Source organism: Agelaius phoeniceus, chromosome 3, assembly GCF_051311805.1.
Source record: "Agelaius phoeniceus isolate bAgePho1 chromosome 3, bAgePho1.hap1, whole genome shotgun sequence".
Lineage (NCBI taxonomy): Eukaryota > Metazoa > Chordata > Aves > Passeriformes > Icteridae > Agelaius > Agelaius phoeniceus.
Window position 1 is genome coordinate 62,863,584 of NC_135267.1, and position 27,044 is coordinate 62,890,627.

At 41.8% G+C, this 27,044-nt stretch overlaps 2 protein-coding genes across 4 annotated transcripts in view; one reads left to right on the plus strand and one right to left on the minus strand.

The window, feature by feature from the left end:
• Positions 1-3,573, plus strand: part of SYTL3 (synaptotagmin like 3) — a 31,390-nt gene extending 27,817 nt beyond the window's left edge. For both annotated transcript variants that reach the window (XM_054628818.2, XM_054628820.2), the window contains exons 14-16: positions 978-1,086; positions 1,897-2,102; positions 3,308-3,573. In XM_054628818.2, coding sequence (XP_054484793.2) covers positions 978-1,086; positions 1,897-2,102; positions 3,308-3,438 — 446 coding nt within the window. In that variant the 3' untranslated portion in view covers positions 3,439-3,573. The remainder of the gene's footprint in view (positions 1-977; positions 1,087-1,896; positions 2,103-3,307) is intronic.
• A 900-nt stretch (positions 3,574-4,473) lies between these two features.
• Positions 4,474-27,044, minus strand: part of EZR (ezrin) — a 37,360-nt gene continuing 14,789 nt past the window's right edge. For both annotated transcript variants that reach the window (XM_077175440.1, XM_054628821.2), the window contains exons 2-13: positions 23,988-24,071; positions 18,990-19,085; positions 17,907-18,181; positions 17,028-17,111; positions 16,240-16,386; positions 12,979-13,075; positions 9,756-9,919; positions 8,725-8,855; positions 7,844-8,004; positions 7,479-7,571; positions 6,343-6,594; positions 4,474-5,985 (exon numbers count right to left, since the gene is read on the minus strand). In XM_077175440.1, the coding sequence (XP_077031555.1) occupies positions 5,821-5,985; positions 6,343-6,594; positions 7,479-7,571; positions 7,844-8,004; positions 8,725-8,855; positions 9,756-9,919; positions 12,979-13,075; positions 16,240-16,386; positions 17,028-17,111; positions 17,907-18,181; positions 18,990-19,085; positions 23,988-24,050 (1,728 nt within the window). In that variant the 5' untranslated portion in view covers positions 24,051-24,071 and the 3' untranslated portion in view covers positions 4,474-5,820. The remainder of the gene's footprint in view (positions 5,986-6,342; positions 6,595-7,478; positions 7,572-7,843; positions 8,005-8,724; positions 8,856-9,755; positions 9,920-12,978; positions 13,076-16,239; positions 16,387-17,027; positions 17,112-17,906; positions 18,182-18,989; positions 19,086-23,987; positions 24,072-27,044) is intronic.

The following is a 27,044-nucleotide window of genomic DNA, read 5'->3' on the forward strand; positions in this document are numbered from 1 at the left end:
TCAAGCTTTTTATATTTGTTCTTTTTAATGCCAACAAAAGTCGTACATCATAATGGCAGCAGTATGTTGCATCCAGCTGTTTTCCAAACTTGTGCCTGTCATGATGTTACCAGTAGAGGTTATTCTGCAGGTGAAACAGCAGTTCTGCTGTCCAAGGCAGAGACTGCCAATTTGGGGAAAATTTGGAAGGGAAGTATCTACAAGGATACCAGACCAGCACACTTGGCTTTCTCCAGTGGTCTCATCTTGGGGAAATTGTTTCACTTGAAAGGTGTTAGGTTCAAAATGAATAGTCAAGATTCAGTTTCTAGTAATGAAAACTTGTAAGGTACACTAAGAGCAAGCACGTGCTGCTGTAGTGGAATAAACACTTTGGGAGGGAGGGATAGGAAAACCTCCTTTTCCTTACCTCCCTAGACCTCAGTGAGGTGTACAGACATTCAGAGCTCCAGTAGTGCTCTGTGTCAGGACCACAGCAAAAGGTAGAGACCAATGGGAATCTCTAATTAACTGTTTTGTTATTTTTGTCCCCTTTGCTTTCCAAATGACCCCAAAGTTACCAACTCTGTGTCTTCTGTTGTTCTTCCCTATGCAGGCCTGTGTTTTTAGGTCTGCTATGTGCCTTGAGCTGTGAGTGGAGCAGTACCACACCATGGCTTTGGCTTTCTCCACTGCTTCTGACTATTCCAGAGAAATGCTTCTGTGTGTACTGCCCTTTATTTGCTTTTCACAAACAACAGAAAGCTTTGTCTTTGGAACAGGGATCACAAAGCAGCCTGCTACTCACTGCTTGGTTTGCTTTGTGTGTGAATCATTCACTGTACAAACATTCAAATCTTTGAAATGTTCCTAGTCCAGCCTTATGACTCCTTATCTCAGTAGTGCCACTTAGGCATTCACCTGCTTGCTTTTAGCAGCATCTTAAGCTATGAGCTGAGCTAACTGGGCATTTCATGTGATAAGTGCTCCTTTTTCAGGAAACAAAGACCAAGGAGTTCTCAACTGCCAGCTTCAGGTTATGATATTTGGGGCCAAGAACTTGCCCATGCTGAGATCAGCTGGAATGTTGAACTCCTTTGTTAAAGGGTATGTCTGAGACCTAGCACTTCAAATAAAGACTGTCACATGTGTTCCATGCAAATGGACATATTAACATGTTTTCAGCAGGAGACTGGCATGGGAAAGTGGCATTGCCCACACTTTTAATCAGACTTCCTGGAAATGGTGACACTTGGGTGTCTGCAGAGCAGCAGCAGTTTGCAGGGTAGTGATGGGAAAAAAGGTGCAAATAAAGAGGCTGTTGTCACATTTTCACCTGTGCCTTTGCAGAATTAAGTATTGCTCTGGATACATTGAGAACTTTTATCCTCTTCTTGACATTTCCAAAGCAAAGGAACTGAATTTTTCTTCAGTGTGCTGAGTAGCTTGTATGTGGGATTGTTTTACTTCCTTGCTGTCAGGCATCAGATGCCACTGGAAGGATGATACTGGGGTAAACTTATATCTCACAAAGCCATTTCACCTGTTGTGGCCCCCACCTTTGGTGAAATGGGTGGGCATTTCATTTCCCAAAAGTTAGGTTTGAGGCACTGTTGGGGAGCAGCCCGTGGAGCAAAGACTCCTTCAGCAGTCAGTGACAGCAGAGTCAAAGCAGACTACAAGAGCCTATTTGCACCTGCACTAAAGGCTGGCAGGAAAAGGTGCAGCTCCCAAAATCAACACAAGAGCACCATGTTCTTCTGCCTTTCACTAAGGCTGAACTTTTTTGCTATTTAGGGCAAACCAAGGGGCTCTAGTTAAGCCCTCTAACCTCTGTTTGGTTATCAAAATGTTCTGTTTTCTGCTTGAGAAATCAGTAACCTTGCTGAACTCTTTTTTATTGGGGGGTGGGGGAAGTTGTCTTATCCTTCCAGGCCAAGAAGAGGTAAAACAAAAGTCTCCTGTCCTGAAGAAAGAAGCCTGTCCACAGTGGAAACACTTGTTTGTCTTTGATGGTGTGACCCCAGCTCAGCTACAGCAATCATGTCTACACCTGACTGTCTGGCACAAGTCAATTTTCAGCTCAAGTGATCAATTCCTAGGAGGAGCCAAGCTTGGTGCAAGTAAGTTCTCTATCACTGAAAGTTGAATGTAATTTGGGGAAAAGTGCATTTAGTTTATTATCCCAAGCAATAATAAATTACACTATGCTCTTTATTACCTGCTCTCACATGCCTAGCATGCAGTCCCAGCCTCTGTCCTGAGCAACTTTCAGTCTTGGGCTCTGATCATGCAAGAATTGATACAGGTACTTCTCTTCAGGTCTGTGCAGAAAATCAAGGTTGTCAGTGGAAATTTTCAGGAAAGCCATTTGTTAGCATGGTGATTTTTATGGGTCAGAGCCATGCTAAGACAAGCACAGAAACTGTGTGCTCTAACTCACACAGAGCTCTACACATTTCTAAAGACTTATTCATTTAGTTGTTTTCTATGAATTGGCTGATTTTCAATAACTTCCCATCAAAAGGAAGCAAGAGAACTAATCATCTCATAGACTCAAACCTTGCTTATGTCTGTGCTTATTACTTTATATCCACAAATCAATCCAATCAATGAAATACAGGAGGTAACACTTTCTTCAAAGGGGCTATTGGATGTTTGAAGATTTGGGCTGTGCTCTAACCTAAGAGTGAGCTTTCCTTCTCAGGGCTGAGCAATGTCTGTCTCTGCTCACTAAATAGGCCCTGTTTCACTGGTAGTTGAGCAGAGAAGCATTGTCCCTTGAAGGCTGCTCAAAATTGTTCTCCCAATGAGTTAAGTGCCCTGGGTTTCAGTATTTGAGAGGAGAGGGTCAAATGTTGTTTTGGTATCAGCATGCAGTTTACAGGAGTATTATCACTAGTGGTAGCTCAATGTCATGCAGGCTTCCTCATGAAGTTGCTTTGCTTATCCTTATCCAAAAGCCAGCATTTGCCTTCCTGCTAGGGCAGGGACTATCTGCTTGTAAGTGATCCAAGTCCTAAACATGGAATGAACTGAAGCAGGAGGCTTAGTGCCATTCTGCTCTTATGAGCATGCACACTTGCTCTTCTGCTTTTAGTCATACAGCCAAAAACTTTTCCTCTGCTGCAGGTTGCACTCTTCAGAAAGTGCTCCCAGTTTAACAGGATGTAAATAAAAGTTCAAAAGTATAAATCCCATTTATTGCAATTAGTGCCTCAGGTGCTACAGAACAGCTGAAATTACTGAAGTGGGTGAAAGGGTTGGCCAGGAGTTGGGTAAGGCCAAGTGAAAAGTAACTCTGATTTTTCCTTTTGCTTTCTTGCAGAGGAATTCTTTGGCTCTATGGACCTTGCTTCTCAGGGAGTGCTCCAATGGCAGGAAGTGCTCCACAACCCAAACACATGGATGGACTTCACACTTGTACTGCATTCAAATAAGGAAAACTTTAAATCATGAGAGATTATCAGACAAAACCTTTCCTTTCCCATGTCCAATGTTTTAAACTGAAGTGGTACATACACTTCAGTTCTGGAAAAAGTACACTGCAATAGCACCTCTTCCAGTTTTTTTGGGAATAGAATTATGTATTTGAACGTGTGTGACATTCTGAATGTTTTATTTCTTCAAAAGTTAAGGCTTTAGCCTGTGTCTCTAGCTGGAGTGTAAGGATAATATAGTTTCTTGAGGAGTGACAGCCTCAGTCTGAGATGCTGTCAAAGCAGCAGCATCCAGACAATGTGCAGCTTTCCATTTCCAGGCCTAGCAGAACTGTTACTTTTTTATTTAAATCACAACTAGGACTACTTCTGAAAAAAATAACTGTTACAACAAGAAAGTTACGTTGTTTCACTCTTACATTGATGTTTTAGCCACAGAATGCAAAACCAGCTTATCTTTGTCTGCTTGCTGCAAATGGGTGATGCTAATGCCTCTGTGCTTCAGCATTGACCACACTGCCACTTTATTTCACGTGATCCTAAAAAGCTTTGGCCTGTGGCCATGTCTCTCAAGTGTGTGCTATAGCCTGGTGCTTAGAAAGTTAAATGTATAAATTCCCTGTCAGTAGCAGGGTGGGACTACAGCCAATGGAATAAGGGTGGGTGTAACAAGTCCCTTCTTATCAGCTGCCACTGTAAGACAGAATTAACAACCCTGAGCCGTAGGGTGTACAGCACATGACAAAAGTTCAGCTAGTTTATCATTTCTTCATGTGCACAAGCTTAGGGCCAAACTCCTGTGTCAGTTTGCCTTGCCTTGGGTGTAGCTTTACAGTCAGCAGGAACTTCTTGTGTACAACTGTAACTTGTGTTGCTGTGTTATACTTTTAGTCCTTACTTTAAGTATTCCCCCTTCCTTTCTTGGTCAGTGTGGTTTTTAAGGATTTGAGATTTAAAACCACAGGGACTCATAAGCTAAGCTCGGGAACTAAAAGAACAGAAGCACAACTTATTCAAAATACACCCCACACAAGAAACGCTCCACTCCATCACCTTTGTTACTTTGCAGATCTTTTATTTAGATGGTTGCTGCTGCAAATAAAAAAACCCCACACAGATTCAACTCAAGTGTAACGCAGCATAGATATTGTAAATGAAGAGGTGACAACATACTGTATCTCACTTTCTAACAGATTTTCAAGGAAAAAAGGGGAGAGTGGGGGAAGGATGGTCACAGAAATGCTCTCTACTAGAGAGAATACAACTGTGATATAAACAAGCAGTCCCTTCATCTTTGGAGTCTGAAACTTTAAATCAAACATTTAAAAAAATTAGAAAATTTGTTAGAAAAATAGGTGCAGTAAAATTGTATATATTGGATCATGTGTACATATAACAGTTTTCATTAAGTAAAAAAAATGATCTTTACAAATAATGCTTTATAGTAAATAATCAGCTGCACTGTATCAGACTACAGTCTTGCTTAGGCATTTTTACAGATGCAAGTCTTATTAAATCTGAAAAGTAACAAAATATACAGAGCAAAACTATTTCCCTTTAGCTAGTACTGCAATTCACATATTGCATGTTTTATATATATATTTATAAATACTACACTACAACTGATCAGTACTGAAGCTGGAATGCAAACACAGTGGTGTTGTAGAGTCCAGGAGTATTTGCTACTTGTTACATGAAGAGGGTATCAGTGTCCCTATGTCACTTCTGAACCATCACTGCACCATTTCTCCAGTTGAGAACAGCAACTAGAAAATATCTAATTTCTACACAAAGGAGTTCTGAGGTGTTGACAGTTCTTTTGTGTGTGGGGGGCAGGGAAGGGGGAACATGGGCATCAAGACCAAGGAAAAAGCAGGATTTACAAGCACCCGTGTGTGGATGTACAACACACATACAGGTGCTTGAAAATCCTGAGTTCCACAGCCCGTCTTCTCATCTGTTACACTTCACACGGTAGCTAATAATACAAGGACATATGGCACAAAATTCACCCACAGATGCTTATCTTTTAGACCAGGCTGAATCCAGCACCTGCACAGGACACACATCTTTAAATAAAAGCATGGCCTGTTAAAATTTGTCTTGCTTAAAGAGAGATGTGACATAAGGCCTTTTGGCACTAAGTAAAGGCATGAGCAAGTTACCAGGATCTGTGGTACAATAAGTTTTAAACTATACCAAATTTCACAGAAGGTTCAGAAAAATGGGAGATTCAAACACCTCTTGGTTTAGAGAACATTGGTTAAGTGTCATACAGTGACCTCTCCTCAGAGAAAAAAAAAAAACAAACCAAAAAACCAGTACAACAAAAACCCCAAAACAAGAACACAGCATTAAGATCTGCCTTTCCCACAGTCCTGTCTTCTTTGTACGAGCATCTTTACATTGCCTCGAACTCATCAATTCTCTGCTTGGTGTTGCCCTGCCGGATCTGCCGCAGCGTCTTGTACTTGTCCCGTCCCTGGCGCATGTTCTCCGAGTGGATGATGTCATTTTGGGTCCTCTTGTCCTCGTGCCGAGCCTGGGCCAGCTCATCTGTCAGTGCCTGCAGTACACAGAACAATAAATGCAGGTTATTATTGTGAGAAGGTTATTATTGTGAGAAGCTCTCAGCTCCTGTCAGTCCTGTTCTCTTGGGAGAGCTGACAGTTGTTAATGCTTGGACAGAAGAGTGATGTGGATATGACCTGGCCTTTCCAAAACAATTATGGATGATTTAAGCAATCTCAAAGCTTGAGCAATGAGAGTAATTTTTATATACCTTGCCTTTATTTCAAACTTCCTATAGAGGAACTGTGAGAACAAAGAGAAACTGTCGTGCTCTGTGTGTTTAACCAAGTGGTGAAATGACCTGTTGTCCAGGGCTGTTTCATTCCTCTGCCTCCTCCCAGCAGTGCCTTACCCTCAGCTGGCTCTGCACGCGCGCATTCTTCTCTGCCTCGGTGATGCGCTTCTCCTCGTTGCGGTCGTTCCTGATGCCCTCGCTGGAGAACTCGGCGCTGTAGGCAGAGTACTCAGAGCCCTCATCGTGCAGGTTGTCATGGACGTGGTAATTCACCGGCTCGTAGACTGGGGGTGGGGGTGGAGGTGGAGCAGTCATTACCAGGTGTAACTCCTCCTTGGTCTTTACCAGATCCTCCTGGGCTTCCCTGGCCTTTGGGGAAAGAGTGGAAAATATTTTAAATGCATTTCTTGCTTTAAATCAGCTTAATGCTTATCTTCCTAGTTTTTTCCATCTACTGTGAAAAGCAAGAGAGAACGAAATGTCTGCAGCTCATAGTACTCCATTATTAGAGAACTTTTTTTTTGCTAGGGATGCTATCATCATCAGCCACTGTGTAATGTGCAGGGGGTCTGGACAAATAATATTCTTCCCATAAAACAACCTAGGAAAAAGTTCTATGGGAAGCTACAGTTATCGTCATTCTGCTCTCCATTTGAAGAGCTGTAGGCTGGAGACACACCGGTTCCACACAGCAAGAATTTGGGAATCTAATTTGGCATTTTCAGTGCAATTACACACCAGGCAGTCACCTTCCCTGCTGCTGCAGTGGTTCTGCCCTCCCGTGTGTCTCACAGTGCACTGGGAGCACCAGCACCCTGAGACTTGTGTGGTTTCAGTGCAGCAGTTTATTAAACTCTCCTGATCCAGGGACCAGGAAGCCACCAACAACAGCACGTGCCCCTCAAACAGACACCTGCAGTGTGGCTGCTTTTGCAGCATCTTCTCTTGACTGATGTAATGTTTTCAGACATTTTATCATTACATCATTTATTCATGTGCCTCTCTCTCTCCAAGGCTCCAAGACAATTATCACATTTTTAGGTTTTATAAAGGTTTTCATTCTGACTTTTGACTGAAGGGTTGTGGGAAAGGTGGTTTTGCAGACATATTGCACATTCATGACAAGTTTGGTCCTTTTCACTGCTGAACAGATGTTTGCTTCCACATGTTTGAGAAGTCACACCAGGCTAAGAACCACAGTATGCTCCTCTTAAGCACAGAACTTTAGAGCAACTGGTAAAGCAGATACTCACTCTGATTTGCCACTCTTCAACCTCACTCTCTTTACGCTTCCTTGCCTCTTCAAGAAGTGCTATCTTGGCTGTATACTCTGCAAGCTCTGTAGCCTGTTGAATAATAAAATGGGAATTACAGGGACTCTTAGAAACAACACCAACCCAACCAAAAAAACAAACACAATAAAAATACTGTTAATTCTCATAGAGACTGAACAGAAAAACGAAGAACTAAAAATTAGATTGCTTATGACAGAAACCAGTGCCACAATGACAGCCCAGTACCTCACTGCACTGTTTTTCCCTGGACATGATGGCTTTGCCTTACTCAAGGGCACAGTAATATGCCTGTGTATCTTCTTCTCAAAATAACTGAGTCTTACCAGCTGTTCCTGGCTCTTTATCTGGTCCATAGTTTGTCTCTCCAGCTCTTCCTTGGCCTGCAGAGCTGCCAAACGTTCAGCTTCCAGGCGTTCTGCCTCCTCCTGGGCCCGTTTCCTCTCCTCTTCCAGCTGAATGGCTCTTTGGATCTGATCTGACAGCTCTGCAAAGAGACAGATCATTGTGGTTAGTCCAAAAGTCTGCTCAAAGCTAAGGAACTTCAGCCTCTTAGGTAACTGCAGAAGTCATGACAGGACTTTATTCCAGCTTGCAATATTCACTGTGCTCCTCAAAGTAATTATTTGCATAATACACCAAGTAACTGGATTCAGAAGTAGTCAGATGCACATTGTAATTAAATCTTCTGTGAGATGTTTGCACTGAAGTCTGTAACACTTCATGTAACTTTACTTCTGTAACATTACACATTACTTCTGTAACACTGACATGACTCTGCTGCTGTTGACAGTTTGCTGCATGGACCAGATGTCACTGCCTCCAATGTGTTCTTCTGTGCATTGAAACAGAAGCTTCCATTTCACTGGAAAGATTTGTTCCCAAAGTACTTTTCTGTTAGGAGTCAGTAAAAAGTACTTGAGGGCTGAACTCTTGCTCACTGCTGGAAGAGGCTGTGCTACTTAAATCCTCCAGGCAACAGGGGAAAACAGAGTTCCTGCCCTTTAGTTTCCAAATAAAATCTGCAGATTTTATGCTACTTTCATCCTTTGGATGCACATTAGTACACTTAGCTGTATTGGCAGACAGACATTAGTAAGTCTTGCCAAGCCATCCCAGTGTCATCAGATTTAGGCAAGGCATGGGCAACAAACCCATACACCCCCTCTGTGGAGCACAATCCATGGTCAGCCAGGACATACTTTACCTTTCTCTGCTTTCTGAGTCTTCACTTCATACTCTTGTAGCCTCACCAGCAGCTCCTCCTTCTCCCTCAGCATTTGTTCTTTCTCCCTCTCAATTGTCTCTCTCCTCTTCTTTTCATCTTCTAGTTGTTTCCTGTTAGAAACACATTTCATGCTGGAAGCTCACTTTCAGACCCAAGCTACTGCCAGACAAGAAAGCTGGCTGGGAACCTCTCCAGGCAGCTCAATGGGAAAGTGGCTGCCACGAAACAGAAGCCAGAAGACAGAAATAGGCTGTTCCTTCATCTCTTTAGAATTTTTGCTCTGTTTAAGATACAAATGCTTTTATGAAATGAGGTATTTTTGTTGGTTGGCACAGAAATTTAGAATACCAAGTAGCTGCTAGACCCAGAGAGGAAAAGATTTGTAGCGGCAGAAGAGGTGTAACTTTGTTACTTCTGTCATATGGAAAGTTAAGGAGGCATGAAAACGACAGGACTGAGAGAACAGAGACAAACAATCCACAAGTTCAGGAGAAAAGCAGCATGATTTCTTGAATCATAAGCAACCTGCAGCCAGTGGTAGAATTGCTATTCCTTTTTCCTTGCCTGTAAGAGATCTCCCAGTTCCTTCTGTATTTACAGAGTACACATACGTGCTCCCTGTGAAGGCTTCTCCCTGCTCCCAAACATCCCATGGCCCAGCCCATAAATCAGATGCCAACATTCCAGAGTCAGGAAAACCCTTCTCTAGGTACACACCATCACACCAGAGCCTGCTGTGCCTTTACTTGCACATTTTCTTGCAGCTCCTGAGGCTGCAGCCAGGACAGCTGCCTGTGTGGGCACAGGGCCAAGCAGGAAGGGTAAAACAGTCCCACTGCAGGACACCCCAAGTCCCTGCCTATACTCCAGAGCTCCAGGGCCACATGTGCTCCCCCTGAGCCTGGGATGGCTCGGAGCCTCGCCCATGGATGCAGCTGCTTGCTGAACCCTGGCACCAGGGTGCCATTTACTTCTGCCATGCCACACCCACTGCCTGTATCCAAGCCCACCTTTCCAGTTGTTTCTGGTGCTTCTCCTCCCGGGCCTGGGCCTTCATCTGCTGCACCTCGATGGTGTCGGGCTTCCTGCGCCGCATGTACAGCTCGTGGTTGCCCATGCAGAGCTGCAGGATCCTCTTGTTAATTCTCAGTCGAGGGGCATAAAACACAAAGTCCTAGGAGAGAGACACCACAGTCAGTTTTTTCCAAACAGTCTTTCTCCTCCAAGCTAACTGCAGACAGAACATCTTGTCACTAATTTAATTCTAATCCAGACATAAATGCAAGACCATTTAAACACAGCAGCAGGGACTGCAAATATCATCTGAAGCCAAAACTATTGTGATTTATATTCTCCATTTAAAGTCTCCATAGAATGTGCAAGTTGGTCTTCTAGATAAAGCATCTTTTAGAGAAAATCCCAGATAGATGAAGCCTCATTTGAATGGAGATTGTTAGATGTTGCAAAAGGTTCTGGGTTGGCAGGTAAACATCTGGGCAACACACAGACCTCTAGTGTTGAGTAGTTTTTCAGTTTGCAGTTTTGTGACTGAAAGACAAAGCATAACTACAAATTTGTAGAATTTCTCAATCTATCTAAATCAACATTCAAGGCCCTGCATGTTTTTTCAGATAATTTCTTATTATTTTATATTAATAAGAATAATTAATATCTTATTATTTCTTTCAATATAATTCTTGTCCATTCCATGGCATTTCCTAGTTAAGCTGATCTAGGCTGTTAGAAGAGTGTCAAATGAAAACTAATTTTTTAACCACCAACCACATGGGTTATTTGGAATATCAGGTTGCAGGCAGTGACAAAACAAATTATATTCTAAAATTTCTAGTTCAGTAAAAAGGACACTCCCAAATTTCTTATTACCTGTCCTATAATCAGACTTTTACAGAAACTATAAATTAGACTAGATCTTCTAGAAGAAATTCAGCTAAGGAAAGGATACAGAGGGCCCAAGTTCACTACCTTCCTGATAATTTTTCTGAGTCTACAACCACACACATCTACAACACAGTCTAAACTTACACAGTGGATAAACATACTTGTGCTTTTTCTGTGTACTACATGGATAGTGGGCAAGCTGCCACATTACCACCATAAACCAGTGCCCATTCCTTGGAATTACTCTCCTATGGATTGCCTCACTGTTAGCAAGAGATGGAACCAGGAATGGAAGCAGTGACCATGTTTTTAATTGCCTGAGCTCAGAAGCACAACTGTGGCTATCTCTGGGAAAATTAGAAGTCACACCAAGCAATTAAAAGCTCCCTAAGTGGCATTAAGATGAATATGCTGGCAAAGACTGATTTTCTCCAATGCATTTCCCTAATGCACACTGGCTGCAGAAGTGGCAGTCAGGGCAGTGTGCTGTGCTCTCCCACTAAATCCTGCTGGAGCCATTCCGAGGCTCACAGGTTTGATCCTGAAAATTGTGACTGTAAGCTGCTCATCCACCCTCCTACTTCTGACAAGTAACTGTAAAACAGTTTCTGCACATTGTGATGAACAGGTCCTGTGCTTAGGCAAAGCTCACTTCCATGGAAGTAAATACTGATGGTATGGATAGTGCTTGCATTTGTCATTTAAGGCCATAATCAAGGGACACAACATTAAAATACAAATATAAAAAAATTCCTTTCTTTCCTCATCCCCAGCCTACCCCAGATCTCACACAACTGGGAGAATTGCACCTCGGTATTTTAAAGATAATATGCTGAAGATCTTGGAGTATATGGACAGATAAAGCCCAAAAATTAAAAAGTTTATCCTGGGCAAGGTGCCACAGGACTCTGCCCTTTACATTACTGTAAATTTAAACTCATACAGAATCCTCCAAATTAAAAGAGACCTTCCAACCTACAACTTGAGTGGACTGAGTATTCTGCTGTAGTTACGATGCCTGCCTCCTTTTTAAAAGGAGACACCAGCAAACAAAAAGACCCAGACAACTTCCTGAATACTCAAAATTAGTGCCCAGGTAAATTCTTATTTTAGGCATAGCTTTAAACATACCATCAGCCAGAGGGAAATAACAATTGACAGGGAAGGAGGAAACATAACTGAGGTTTTCGATGCTAACACCTTTCTGTACCAGCCTTTTGCAAGCCTTCCATTTCAAACTCAGATTTACTCTTTGGGGAGTGGGTGGCAAGCTGTGATCTGTGTTTTATAATTATGTACAACACATGCAAGAGGCTCTTCTATTGAGAATAGCATGCCTGACAGACCAGCTTTCTGTCTCTGGGGAGTTCTGTTGTTTTCACTAACAGCATTACAGAAAAAAAGCTCCTCTCCCCCAGGTTCTTATCTGGAGGAGGGAAGAAATCCCTGCAGCACAGTGCATTAGTATCCTTTAAATTACTGGGAGGATCTTTTGCTGTTAGAGATATTTATAAGCCATCATCCTTTGCCAAAGCCAGGCTGCTTATTATTTCTCTGGGCTGCACTTATCCACCAAGGCCAAGTACTGGGGTGGGGGAAGAGCAGAGGAGATCTTTCTCAACTACTCCAATAATTTCGCAAGACTGACAGAATGACATCCACCCATACCAGTTATTCCACCTCATTACGTTCTCAACAGGTCAAAGTACGTTTCTAGTTCCTCACTAAAATAACTCTGAAAACATACTTTTAAGTATTGAAAAGCAACATTCACAGGTAGCTATATTTCAGCTCTCCACCAAAGTCATATCCCTGAAATTTACCTTGGTGTTCAAGAAAGTCAATGAACACCACATTTTACTCTGTCAGAAGTGTGGAAGTGGGCAGTGATGGATGGGAAGCCATATGTATCCATGTGGTTTTGCAGTAGCATTTGAACTACTTCCATAATTTTTTTAATGTTTGGGTCTTTTTAAATGAAAAAACAAAAATAAAATTTACCTATCAGCTTGCATGCACTGAAAGATATGCAGAGAGGACTCACAGAACTAGCAAACTAGCAAAAATTTCCAATTTGAGCATGAAGTTACCCAGTTTGCCACAAAAAAGGACTCTGCACTTGTAAAATCCTTATCTTTTTCCACATTAGCTATCACTATCAGCCCTTCATTTATGCTGCAGAGAAAAAACAGCAGTTCTAAAATACACTCTAAATACAAATACTTATTTTGCATCTAGAATATCTGTGGCTTTCTCCTCTCCCAAGACTACTTTATTTTGAGATGAAACAGTATCAGTTGTTCATATGCAGGAGTCCCTTCTAGAAATACTTACTGGTGCCTTCTTGTCAATAGGCTTTATAACAAACTTCTTGTCATTGAAAGAGATGTTTCTGATTTCGCTCCAGGGGAACCCAATCTTCGGGGTTAGTCTGGAAAGAAAAAAATCTTGTTTTAAGGGATGATGCAATAAACATTTTTCCCCCATAGTGCTTCCAACACACGGATTTGGTGGAATGCAATGCTTCACAAAGTTTTCCCAAAAGAGAGAAGACAGTAATTGAACCAGAATACCACAGGGAGTAGGAAAAGAAGCCCAGTAACCTCTCTTACTGGTCTCTTCTCATTCTCATCAGCCACCCTACAGACCTTTGGCTCTGTAAATAGGAATGGACTCTACTGAAGCCACATGCTCAGCTGCTTTTAAGCTTATTTCTTTTACCTCTGGTCCCAAAATCCACAGCATGCAGACTTTATGTGCAGTGCTTCCCTGCACAGGCCTCTCACACATCATGGGAGGCATGAGCCAAAGTAACTGAGCTGCTCCCCACACCTTAGAGCACCCACAGGCAAAGCTACCCTGCTGTGTTACAGCTAGCCCATGCTGCCTTCTCTCTGAAGTGCTGGGCAGGCACCATTGGTAGGAGAAGATTTATTTTCTTTTGTTTCACAGAATGGGTCATGTTGGAAGGGACCACAGTGGATCATCTGGTCCAACCTCCCTGCTCTAACAAGGTCATTCCAGAGCACATGGCACAGGATTGCATCCTAAACACCTCCAGTCAGGGAGACTCTACAGCCTCTCTGGGCAACCTGTTCCAGTGCATGGTCACCTGAACAGTAAGGAAGATCTTCCTCACATTCAGGTGGAATTTCCTGTGCATTAGAGCCTGCTCCTTGCCCCATTGCTCAGCAGCACTGAGAGAAGCCTGGCTCCATCCTCTTGACACCCTCCCTTCAGATATCTCCTCCCCTAGATTACAGGCAAGGTTGGTAACAAAGGCCCTGTTCTTTCCTTCCATACAAACTGCTCTTTGAGCCCATCCCATGAGTCACCAAGCGGAACTTCACTCGCTGCTCATGCAATGAGCTGTGCCATGTGGCTCCCACTCGTGGAAAGCTCCCCTATGAAGCAAAGGGCAGGATTCAGACTTCCAGCTCTTCCTCACTGCTGAGGAGTCTAGGTCTGCTGATTTGTTTGAAATTTTTCTATATGACTCACTAAACACTTGATATTTTCTTCTGCCTTAATTTCTCCAGAGTCTTGCAAATAAAAAGTTTGTCATGAGACCAAATGTTTCTGAGCCATTCCAATACTTCACCTTCACACACCTGATTAGCTCTGCAGCAAGTTCTAACATCACAAGGACTTGTGCATGTGACTATAATAAAGTCCTTTAATTAGCCCAACCAAATATTTTTTTTAATATTTAATATCACATTATTATTCTTCTCTTAGCAAGGGATGGTATATTCTCTAGAGATAGCTGTTTATGATTAAGAATTGTAATAATTGTGTCTTACATAAAAAATAATGATTGAAGAAAAAAAGAGCAATCTTGGGAGGAATTTCCCTCATTATGAAAGAGATGGAGAGCTACAACATCAAAAGATTTTGCTGGGTCCAAGCACAAAAAAACCCTTGCTTCATTTAAATTCAGACATCGAGAATAAAATTCACCCTCTTCAGAACTATCCACTCCCTAACCTCTAACTCAACTGCAAGATTATGCAACAGTGTGTGTGTGTGTAACATTAAGAACTGTAAAGAAAATGATTTGATTAGACTAAGATTAACTAATTACTCCAGCCTCCATCACATTAGTACAAGTGCTTAAATCCTAGATAATACAGTATGACAGACAACTAAAATAATTCACTCATTAGTAAGTTCTACTGCAGATTTTTCCCTTTAATGCAGGGGAAAAAAAGCTTGAATATACCCAGAAACAGGACATTGACATGCACTGCAGTATAGAGGCTCACACACCTACAGCACAGCCTCATTTTCCTCGTGTTACACTCCAACAATGAAATCTCTGCTTCTTCATCTTTGCCCTCAGTGCCCAAACTTTGCACCTACAAACCAGAGGTGCCATACACATTACTATTTTTCTAGTCCCCACATCTGTTGGAAAGACTTAATTATATAGTGGCAAGAGTTACAGCAGAAATAAGCAGTTTATTCCAGCACTGTATTTGTTTTGCAAATGCTCTCGATAGGCCTTCACAGTCAATGGCTACACTCTGATTTCTGCAGCTCGAAAAACCTGTTTGTGTGACCATGGTTACATAGCAAGACCAGTCATTCAGGACTGAAGTATTACATGAGCGAAACTACTTTTCTTTCAAGTGACACTCCTTGTTTTCTGGGTGACAGCACATATTAGCATTGCAGAAAAGACTGCCTTTCCCTTTGCCTTATCAACAGAAGATGCAGAGAGTTCCAATTGATATTTGGGTTGCATTCAAACCTTTTTGGAGGTAAAGATGTAGAACAGGTGAAATCCATTCTGTATTTCAATGATACTCTGTTACCGATTAGTGACATGAAACAAAGATTGGAAACATCAGGGAGAGGAAAAGAAAGTACTCTAGACTGCAATGCTCCATCTAAAAAATATCTATTTTAACTCCCTTCAATCCTTCAGTTGCAGAGTATTAGAAGAGACTAGCAGGCTTAGACACAGCTGTTCTCACCTTCTTATTATGTTTATTTATAGATGTAGTCTATCATTTCCCACCTACTATCCAATTAATAATGGCTCTGCCTTTACCAGAAGGGCTGATTAAAACTGTGTGTACTTCAGTAAGCCCTCATTTCATTCCTTGTTCACAGTAACTATATAGGTTAGCCTCTCCCTGGGTTCTGGGTGTCACCCAGCTTTGCTTTTGTGTCCATCCCATAATCTGCCTTTTTCAGAACCAAGTAGCTGCACACACATCCATCATTAACTTCAGGACAGGAGTTTCCTTAGGTGTCTGCAGATACCTTAGCCTAGCCAGGTTCTTGTTGTGGCCACTGATGGCAAACCTGGTGACCTGACTCAAGGAAAAGCCAGGTAAACTCCTCAGTTCAGGATTCAGCCCCAGCACTGTGCACAATTGGCACAGATGGCACTGTACAACTGACATCTCTCTTTATGCAGCAGGTAGTGTTAGCAGCTCAGGAAAGACATGAAAGCACAGGGGATGTGAAAGCCCATTTCCCAGCTTCACCTACTGATCCAAAACTGGAACACAAGCATTCCTGCACATGAGAAACGTCCCATACCAACCCTCTTTGGAAGGTCAGAGGCAAAAACAAAAGCCTTACTTATCATCCTTTTCATAGATGTTCAGCCCCAAGGCATCGACTCCCAACCAAAGGTCAGTTCCTTTCTTATTCTTGATTTCAAAGTAGTTGATTCCATACATCTCCAGGTCTTGGGCAATCTTCAGGTATTCCAGCATGGCATTCTCTCTGATTGAGACAGGAAGAAAATCAGATAAATGAGAATATCAGCTCTATCTCAGAAAACAAAAACACCTCAGAAGAAAAAAAAAATTTCCTAAACCTCACATCAAACACAGAAGTTAAAACTGAACATTCACCATTTAGGATTCACTTTACAAGTTATGACATCACATCTTCAAGCACACACAGAGAATATTTCCATATACCAATCCCTAGTACTTCCAGGCAGAAATCAGCAACATTCACCTCTCTCAGCACTCGTCCTTGTCTCAGGGTACAGTGAGTAGGAAAGGTATAGGATCTGAACTTTCTCCATCTGTTAGTGCAAATGTTTCAATGACTGTAAGGTTTGACAGCACCTTTGCTCTTTTTCCCACTCAAAGCTGTCACTAATCCAATGTGCACAGGTCCAAGATCTTCAGGAAGCCACACTGTTCTCAGCACCAGCACAAAATATATTACTGTGCTTTACCACATGATCCAATATTGAACTAAAAAATACATGCCAGGAGTAGTGTGTATCACTCACACAGGCAACTCAAGAGTCTAAACCACAGACTAACAAAACCATGTTGTAGAAATGCAAACTTAAGGTAGCCAAACAAGCAGCAAGGTGATCAGCCCAAGTACCAACACAAAACACTCACTTGAGCATGCCACTGTGCTCAGCGTGCCACACCTGGATCCGTTCTTCCCACTGCTCTCTGGAGAGTTTATGCTGGTCCATCACCCTACACAAGGAAACAGATATCAGCAAGATTAGAGGTTCTGCAATATCCACTGATGGTGATCTTTGCTGTAGTCTTACTCTCACCCTGGTGGAAGCCTTACTGCAGCCAAAAGGAAAACCCTACTCAGCCCAAAGATGTTCTCTGTGAAGCAGAGCAATTCAGAATGAGCAATAACCCTCTGCAAAGCCTTTCTGGTCACTGACCAGACACAGGAGAGGTACAAGCAGAACTCTGCAAACAAATCACACACATACGGTAGACACCAGGGGATTATAGCAAAGCAAAAGTTGGTGCAATCCTTGGAATCAGACATTGCTGCAGTGTCATCAGGAAGGGTAAACAGAAGCCATTGGTCTGATAGCATCCACTGATCCTGAGTGAGGATGGACTGTGAAGCCACATGACATGCTTTCCACATACAAGCTTCTTAGGACTGAACATTAGGATTAAGGACACACAACCCAACCTTCTTCAAGAATGACATATTCTTGACTTAATGCTGCTCTTTTCTTCTTAAAAAGGAAACATTCATACTGCCACAGTTACCAGCATGGCAGCAGCTTTTAAGAAATAAAAGCTGAATACAAAACTATATTTCCTGTCTAACCAACCCAAGGAGAAGCAAAAATATACTTAAATATGACAGATAGAAATAAAATAAGGGAAAAAACCCAATTATATGCAATTCAATTTAGAAAACCAAAACCAAAGATGCTTTTAAATGAAACTCTTTGCATTTAAATAGAATTCAAATAAAAAAATTTAAAAAGAAACTGCATCAGCCAATTCCTTCACCTTTGGGGGATGAGACGCTCTGAATTGAGGTATCCAGGCTTGTGCACCTCTTTGTTGTAATCTCCAAATTTGGCCTGCACAGCATAGGAACCAAGAAGTACTGCTGTTTCAGGAGGACAGTAGATCTCATCACTGAGGATCCCTTCCTTCACCTGCAGGAAGAACAGCTTCTGCGTGATGTCCTGAATCAGCTCTTCAGACACATCCTCTGGGAAGAACTTGGCACGGAATCTGAACTGGAGGGGATTCTCCTTTCTGATTTCTTGAGCAGAAACCTGAGGACAGAAGTGACACCACAACTCAGCAGGTGGTTTTTTGAAAACAATAGAATAGATTGCTTTTAGACAGAAAAAAGAATTTGGGGCATTTGCCATAAGAGGTGAGTGACTGGCAACTCTTTAGTGGAATTCCTTAATTCTGGCTCCTTACTGATAGGAGAGAACATGGAGGAGATGCATTATGTTTTCCAACTAAGCCAGTTAAATCCTGTTTGTACAGCAAACACTGGCCACTGGAGAATGATTTACTGTGCTGTATCAGATGGCAAACCCACCCAGTACTGTGTGTGACAGAGAACAGCCCCCTGACATTAAACAGGTGTGTCACCAACTGCCATGTCACCATTCTCACCACACCAAGAAAAGCAGTCCATGCCCTCATAAGAGCTGGGAACACAAAAACAGGAGCACATCAGAGCCATCAGCACTTGGCTGCCCAGCTTGGAAGTGCCTCTTCTCCAATTAGGACACAACTGATCCTGCACAGGCAGGGCCTAAGCCCATCGTCAGCCAAGAGCTCCTCCAGCCACAGAAAGTGCAGTTGCTTTCTCCCAACAAAGCAGAGTATCCAGGTGCTGCTGCACACGTGGCAAATGCTTCCTGCAACTCAGAGAGTGAAAGGGCTTCTACCATGTCACACCTCGCCCATGGAGATCACAATGTTATCTCTAAAAACAATCCTGAAATTATGAAAATTAGGGCACAATCAACAGCAGGCACAAGGTGTATGAAGTTGCAGCCAATAACACACCAGGAAACATAAAAGCTTTAACCTTTGGCCAGCAATTAGCCCAAAGTCTGTTACCTTTTTATCAAGCTTCAGCCAAGTTTGGAATCCTTTGTTGTCCACATACTGAAGACCAAAGTACCACACTTCTCGCAAACCTATGGTTTTAACCACCTGCAACAGAAAGGTAAAAAAGAAAAAACTATTGCAGGAAAAACTTCACTTGAGGCCCATGTATCCTTTCAAGTCCCACATCACCTGCGATGGGTGCAGGTGAGAGCTTAAACCCACTCATCTCTTAATTTCACCTTGCAGACAAGGATATACAGCTGCCATTGTAGATGATGATGACAGCATAGGCTGAGATACTTGTCCCACCCAGTTTCTAGAAGATGATGATCTTGGGCAAAGCAGGTGAGACAAACAGCAAGTGACAGGCCACCAACTGCTAGACTGACACACTGGCAGCAGGTGGGGCTTCTGCTTGCTTTTTATCTACCAACTCATCTTAAAATTGTACTTAGTGAAGCAGATGAGTTATGTCACCAAAGTTTTTGGTGGGATGGTCTCTAATGGTATTAGTACTAACTACAACTAGTTAGCAGTACTAATGGCTCAAGTGACCTTGTCTGCCAGTCACCAGAGACTATTCCTTCTAGAGGAAGCGATTGAGAGGTGCTTCATACCCCTGCTGTGAGGCTCTGAGAGTTAAAACAAGGCTGAGTTTATGAAGGACAAAAATATGTTGATGCCCCCACATTAGGACAACTTTCATTTCATATTGTAAGTACTAAACTGCTGAAAGACAGAGAAACACCAGCCATTGACTGGATGGTGCACTTACTAGAAAAGCAGTCCTGTTTGGACCGGTTACATTTCCTCAGTGGAGGACAGAGCCAACAAGTCCCTGACCTTCACCTACTCTTAACAGCTTGTTCTAATAGCCAAGTGCTTGGCTGCCAGCTCATCTACCTGTAAAGCTGTGCTCTAGACACAGCCAAAATCTGCAAAGATCTACTACATACATAGCTGGATCACTTCCATTATGTTATTTGCAGAGTAGCCCCTCAAAAAGTGATGTAGGCATCACTACAGGGAGCTCAACTGAGTGGAAGGCAAGATGAATTTAAAACCACTGAGTGAGTTAGGGAAGTGTGACAGATTTGGGAATGTGTAGTTAGTTACATGTGCTTCAACAAGTCTAAGACCTCAACCAAGGATCTGTTTCACCTCCACATTTAAGGTATTGCTGGAGACACCCTGGCTGGAGAGCAGACTTGAGAAAAACAATGTCATGTTAGCTAAGCCTAACTAGAGTTTATCAGAAAGACAATAAAACCCACCAATCCAAACAAACAAAAAACCCAAGCCCCCACCATGTTCTTTTAAAAAAAGAGCTGGGCTCTGTAAATAATTCAGCTTTTACTTGACTAAAATTCCTTTTCCCTCCTCCCTCAAAGTGGCTTGTTTCATCATGGGAGACAAGTTTTCTGACAGCTGGATGTATTTTTATGAAGTCTAACAGGAAACCAGGGGTATGTTGAGTGTGGTACTTCCTGTTGCACAAAAGAATGTTGCAACTTTGTTAAAATAAAAAGTTACATAAATCAAGCAGTTATCAGGTCATTATCTCTGAATGTCTCTTACAAGAGAAAAAGTACACTTCCTATAAATAGAGTTACAAAGTTTTCAGAAATCATGACCCCTCAAATTCTTCCCAAACCTAAAAGCAAGGCAGGAGAAAGTATTAAGCTAAACTTCATAATTTGACTGTTTGAGTTTCAATACAAAGAACAAAGAAGGCTTTGGCCTGTACTGGGAAATGCTTTGTAAACTTCCTCCACGGCAAAACAAGGAAGAAATAAGAAACGAGGCATTATATACAAGATGAGAGACACCTCCTCTGCTTCCTCAAATGCATGAAGCCGCAAATCTTGAGTCTTCCCATTCCATCCGGTTATGCATTCACTCCCAGAAAATGCCAGTTACACCCTCCTCCATTTGAATTTCTTTTACACATGGTCAGCAGGGCACATGACCACCTGGGAGATACTCCAGCCAGCTGCAGAGCCCACTGGGTTGGTTCTTGGGATGCCTCAGACCTCACTGCAGCATAAACTCTGCACAGGACTGGCTTCAGTGGAGAGGAACTTAATATTCACAGGTTTCCTTATTTTCCCTCTCCTGTAAAAGGAGCTATAGAACACCTTACATGCAGGATACAGACATGCTAGCAAAGCCTAGCTCAGGTTTCTGACATCCAAGCCAAGAAATCACCTTATAGTTTTTAAAAATAGCTTGCTTCTTCAAAACCCCCACGTTCTGCAGTTCCAGTTGGGCCACTCCCCATACCTGTGAAAACCTGTTGCCTCCACAGGCTTTATCTGAGTGTAAACTCCACCCGAGATAAGGGTCTAGTGAAAGGCTTGCTCAACAGAACTGAAGAGAGAATGTATGGTCTTCACCTTTTTCTGGTTTTGTGCTGCTCAGTTCTACCTCAGCCTTCCCTTGATATGCAGAAGTATCCCCCAACAAGGTCTGAAATACGGATAAGAATTTCCAATCACAGGTTTTAAACCCATGCCACTGGACGTAAGGAGCAAATCTCCATGAGGAGTAGGTCTATCCCGATTGTGCACTAAGTGCTGCAGTAAGCATTCTTCAGAAATCCCTAAGTATCTAGACAGCAAGCTAAAATAGAAGTATCTTGAATCTGAAACATCCTGCCTTTTCCATGTTCTCAGGATTTTGAACTTCTCAGCTGAAAGCAGAGAAAGTAGTTTCCCTTCTGCCAGAGAGATGACCCTGACTCTGAATAGATGTAAGCATTAGTTAATATATATGGAGGAGGGAGGTACTTGTTGAATGCTTGTCATAAGGACATACTTACAGTCTAATCTAAAGCATTGCTTTTAAAAACCTGGCTTTCAGTAATTTGGATTTTCATACTGATGGAGACAAAATCCAATTTCTCTGTTTTGGATCAACATGAAAGGGCCAGGGGAAGAAGTTACTCTGATGCCATGGTGATCAGCATGAATGGAATCATCAAATCATAGAATGGCCTGGGTTGGAAGGGACCTTAAAGATCATCTAGTTCCACCCCCCTGCCATGCACAGGGACACCTTCCACTAGATCAGATTGCTCAGAGTTCCATCCAAGCAGGCCTTAAACACTTCCAGGGTTAGAGCATCCACAGCTTCTCTGGACAACCTGTTCCAGTGCTTCACCACCATCACAGTAAAGAATTTCTTCCTTATATGTAATCTAAAGATGCTTCTTTCAGTTTGAATTCATTCCCCCTTGCCCTGACACTACATGCCCTTGTAAATAGTCTCTCTCCAACTTTTTTTAGGGTTCCTTTCAGGTACTGGAAGGCTGCAGTTAGGTCACCCCAAAGCCTTCTCTTCTCCAGGCTGAATAATCCCAATTCTCAGCCTTTCCTCAAAGGAGAGGTGATCCATCTCCCTAATCAACTTGGTGACTCTCCTCTGGAAGATCAAGCAGCAGCTACTGTTTCCATAAAAATGCAGGTTTCAAATGCATTTCAGCAAATTTCCAGTCACAAAATCATAGAATATTCTGAGGGAAGGGACAAACAGGGATCATCAAGCTCAAATCTAAGATGAATTAACCATATGGGGATTGAACCCTTGGCCTCTGTGTTCAATGAATACTTGATGTTTATCCCACATCAGTAGTAATCAAAAGGAATTAAATTTAGATTTAATGCTAGACACAAGCTGGACTACTCAGTTTTGTACTGTGAAGCTCTGCAGTAATTAGTATTTGATTTCCTTCTTTCATTTCTTTCAAGAACTCACTAAAAGCTTTTTGCCTGTTAGTTTGTTGGGGGTTTGGAATTTTGTTTATTTTTTAACTGGTTTGTAGGTTGTTCGTTTGGGGGGTTTTTTCTGGGTTTTCTTTTTAAGTACTTCTCAATGCACAATTGCCATAAGGCCTAGCAACTTCTAGTTAACTCACTGAAACACAAAATTGTACCAACAATACCCAGAAGGAATGGACGTTGTTTAGCCAATAGTGCCTATTTGAGCTACTCAAGTACAACCATCCTTAGCTATCAAGGTTAGCTATCAAGGGAAGAAGTACAAAAAACAGTTTGTGAGCACATTAAAATGTGTGACTGAAGTCTGAATGGACCAATTCTTATTTTTCAGGTCTACAGCAGAAAGCAGAAATGGCTAGAAGCAATTATTTTGGTGGTCTTTTTTTTTTTTTTTGAGTTGCAGAGCAGTAAGTAAATTGTTTTTGCTAAAATCTAGGCCTTGCTTGAGTTTAATAACAGCAAGCTACTTAATAATAACAAAGTTTCACAAATAGCACACAGTTTGTTTTAGTTGTCTTTATCTGATCTTTGCAGGTCCATCTTCATAAAGACCTGAATATTGTTAAAGCAGTAACAGGAAGAATAACAGTACAGGAGGACAGTCTTGGCCACTCAAGCTCTCCACTTCCCTGGGACTCCCTGAAGGCAGGGATCTCTGCACTAATCTCTGCTCCATCCTGCTGCACAGGGGCTTCTTACGAGGCATGATATCTGTAAATGCTGCACAGAGATCACAAACTCTTCTGATTTTCCAATATTTTGGCAAACCCAAACACCTGTGCTAACTCAAACCCAGCATTTGAATGAATGCAGCCATGCCAACACCCTCATCAGCCACCTGAAGACCTGATTCTGAACAGTTTTATGCACAAGAGCAACATTTCAATCTCAGAAGTTAAGAACTATGTAAGAGCTAAGCAGTATTTCAAAGCAAGAGGTACATTTTTACATGCTAGTTATGCTGTCTAAATATTTTAGATCCCTTGTGACAGTTCATCATCCAACATGCTAGGAAGACAGGTTTCACTGGAACATAACACACCTGCAAGGGTTTTTGCTTTTTTCTTTTACTGTGATGGAATTTAGAGATCTTAGTTCAGACTGGGGCCGTTTGATTAGGAGGTAGAGAGAAGAAAGATAGGTTTGGAATCCAGTCTTAAGAAAACCCTATAGTCCAAAACATACTCCAAAATTAAACAACAAGAGCCCACAGGAACCCTTCACTGACCTGGTCAAAGAGCTGTTTGCCTGTAGTGTTTGGCTGGATGGCAAACTCCAGCTCTGCATCCATAGTAACAACTCGAACGTTGATCTAAGGAAAAAAACAAAAAGCATTGTTTAAGATGCATTGAAAGTTACTTCTAGGTGTTAACACAGTCCTTTGTGTACAAGAGTCTCCACGCTTTGATGCACTCCTGTAACCTCTATAATAAACACACTTAAGCCTCAATTAGAATCGTGTTATCACACCAGCAAACTTAATTGGGGCACTCATTCTACTGTTTTAACCAAATTGCTCCACGGGTTTTCTTACTCAACACAGGATTGGACAGATCTTCTGGTTCAACAGGAGGGTATTTTAGACCTGACCCTTTCCAGGCCTAAACCCTCTTGGACTAAGAGCTCCTGTGGATACACATTATAGCTGCCTGCAGGCCATCCCTTGGATTACGAAAGGCCCTAATGACTAAATTAAATTTAAGACTTATAATTTAACTTCCATTTATATTAGAGCTGGAATTAATCTGAGGTTTTAAAGGCAAAAGGCTGCAGATTATTCTTATAAAGCAATCAGCATTAACCTGATAAACGTTCATTCTTTCCCTCATAAAAATCTATTCAGCACATAAAAACAGCAGTAACAGGTACTGAATGATTCTACAGGGCAGGAGTTCAATAAGCTCTTGCTGTCAGTGAAGAAACAACATAACTAGATTTACTGCAATGGCACTAGACTGCAAGACAGAGGTTACTACTAAATGCAGAAGGCAAGAGTGTTAAATGACTAGAAAAAGTCTATTAGCAGTTAATCAGGATGCAAAAGCAGCAACTAATCTTGCAGGGAATGGCATAAGGACCAGTAAAATGGCAAATCGGGAAAGGATTATCTCCAACTGTTCTGAATACAGCTTGTAATATTATATTACTTCTCAAAAAACCCAACAATCCCCAAACCAATCTAAAAATCCCAAACATGTATGATTGTGTAGTATAGTTATGCTACAAGGCCAGACAACATGTAAGGTACAGGCAGATGAGATTTCATGACAATTTCCCTACAATTTGTAAATGCCACATGACAGAAAGCCAAGGCTAAGAGAGAGCCTGGCCCACATCTGAAGAAATGAGAGGTAAAAGAGGTAGGAGAGGAATCGAATCGCTCACTACAAAGCTTTGGCCTTCAGCAGTTCCCAGCAACTTAATTATCTATGCTTAAACTCTAGGATAAATGTCAGGTGTAACAATGTTATAATTAACACAGAATTGTGAATAAAACAAGTTGCTTCAGCTAGTTGTAGTAAAATATATTACAAAGCTTTGCACTCTTTTTTCAGTGAGACACTGAATGTTTAACCAGCCTTCTTCAGTTTAATGGTGGACCTGTCAATGTTAGGTTAATGGCTGAACTTGATCTTAAAGATATTTTCCAAACTAAATGATTCTATGAAGGCATCAAGTCTCTTTATAGAGTTGTTTCTTTTCTTCTGCTGCCACATGACAGAATATCCTCCCAAAGAAAGATGACTGAAGACACTTTCCAAGTCACAGGACCCCAAAACCAGAGAAAATGACTTAGTGATGCCACTTTTAAACTGTGTTTTTAAAGCACTGTCCTTTAAATTAGGACTTTAAAAAAATCTTTAAATGAAAGATGGAAGAAAAAGCAAGAAGGTAAAAGGAGTTCTTGGAAAACCGAACTGTAGCATTTGAGATCATAATGGAGCATGGAGTTTTGCTTAAGGTTTTCTTCCCATGCCTTAAAAAGCAAAGGTTTCCCAAGAAATTTTTCCAGTGAAGGAAGGGAGGGGAAGTTCAGATATCAAATTCTCTGGAATAGCAAGTCTGCAATTCAAAGATGTGACCTTAAAAAACACCTGTTGCCTAATCCCTCTCAACATTAAATCCCTAATCATATTCTAATCCCTTTCTACCCACTTCAAGAAAACATATGCTCATCGTCTTAGTTTTGTGCTGAACAAGTTATTTGTACTTCTGGCTGAAACACCATAGAAGTGTAAAATAAGTATCACTTTACAGGCTAAAGAACTTAAAGGAGGTGCTTCTTACTCCTTACCAGAAAACCTGCAGAATGCTGGCTGAGTACAAAATTCCAGCTCATACCAGCATGTATTTTCCTCTATCTCTCCTTAGTGGTTATCTGCTAGTAAAAAAAATTAAACTCCCTAGTCTTGTTTCACTACAACCCTCAAAGACTGTAGGATCAGCTATACAGTGAGCTATTTAGTGCATTTAGCTGCTATATATTTCAAGAATTATTTTAGTATTAAGACCAAAAATTGTAGTCATCTGCTTTTCTGCTTCAATCATTTAAAGTTGGAAGCATGCAGGAACATGACTACTTGTTTATCCAAAAAGCTTTCAAGGACACTTGTGGCTTAATTTCTGTGTTCTTTAAGGGCTACATAACCATCAGGACAAAGAGGAATTTCCCTGGTGCCCTCAGACAAACTGCCAGCTACAACACAGGCAGAGCAAGAAGCGACCTTCTGTCCCTTCAATGAGTTGATGACTGCCTGGAATATCCTTTGAGTCTCCTTCCTGCCCTATTAAGCCCTCCTGCTTCTCATCTCCAAACCTTAGCCTCGACTTCAAGAACATAATGATTTTAACAGTGTTTCTAAATGGATGTCCTACAACCACTCCATACATGCAAGCTTTCAGCCACAGAGAAACTCTTAGTAAAGCAGCAAACAGAGCTTAACCTACATGAAACCCTGGTTTAGACAGCCTGAAGAAACCTCGATGTCTGCTACACTGAGTGTCGATCAGTTTGGCACTCAGCTCAGACCAGATGGAACTCCCCACGGCGCCAAGATGATTAAATCAACACCTAATGTGCTAACCAATTCAGGTATTGTTGGGGAGGAAAACAACCAAGATCTCAAACTCATTTCCATGAGCAACAAAAAGAGGAAGACACAGTTAGGACAACTTTCACAAGTGAAGTCCTGCTCACCCTGTCCAGGCAAGGCATGTCCTTTATAAGATCCTACCAAATCCTGGCAGTAATCCAGGACAATGCTGAAGCCATAACCAAAATGAA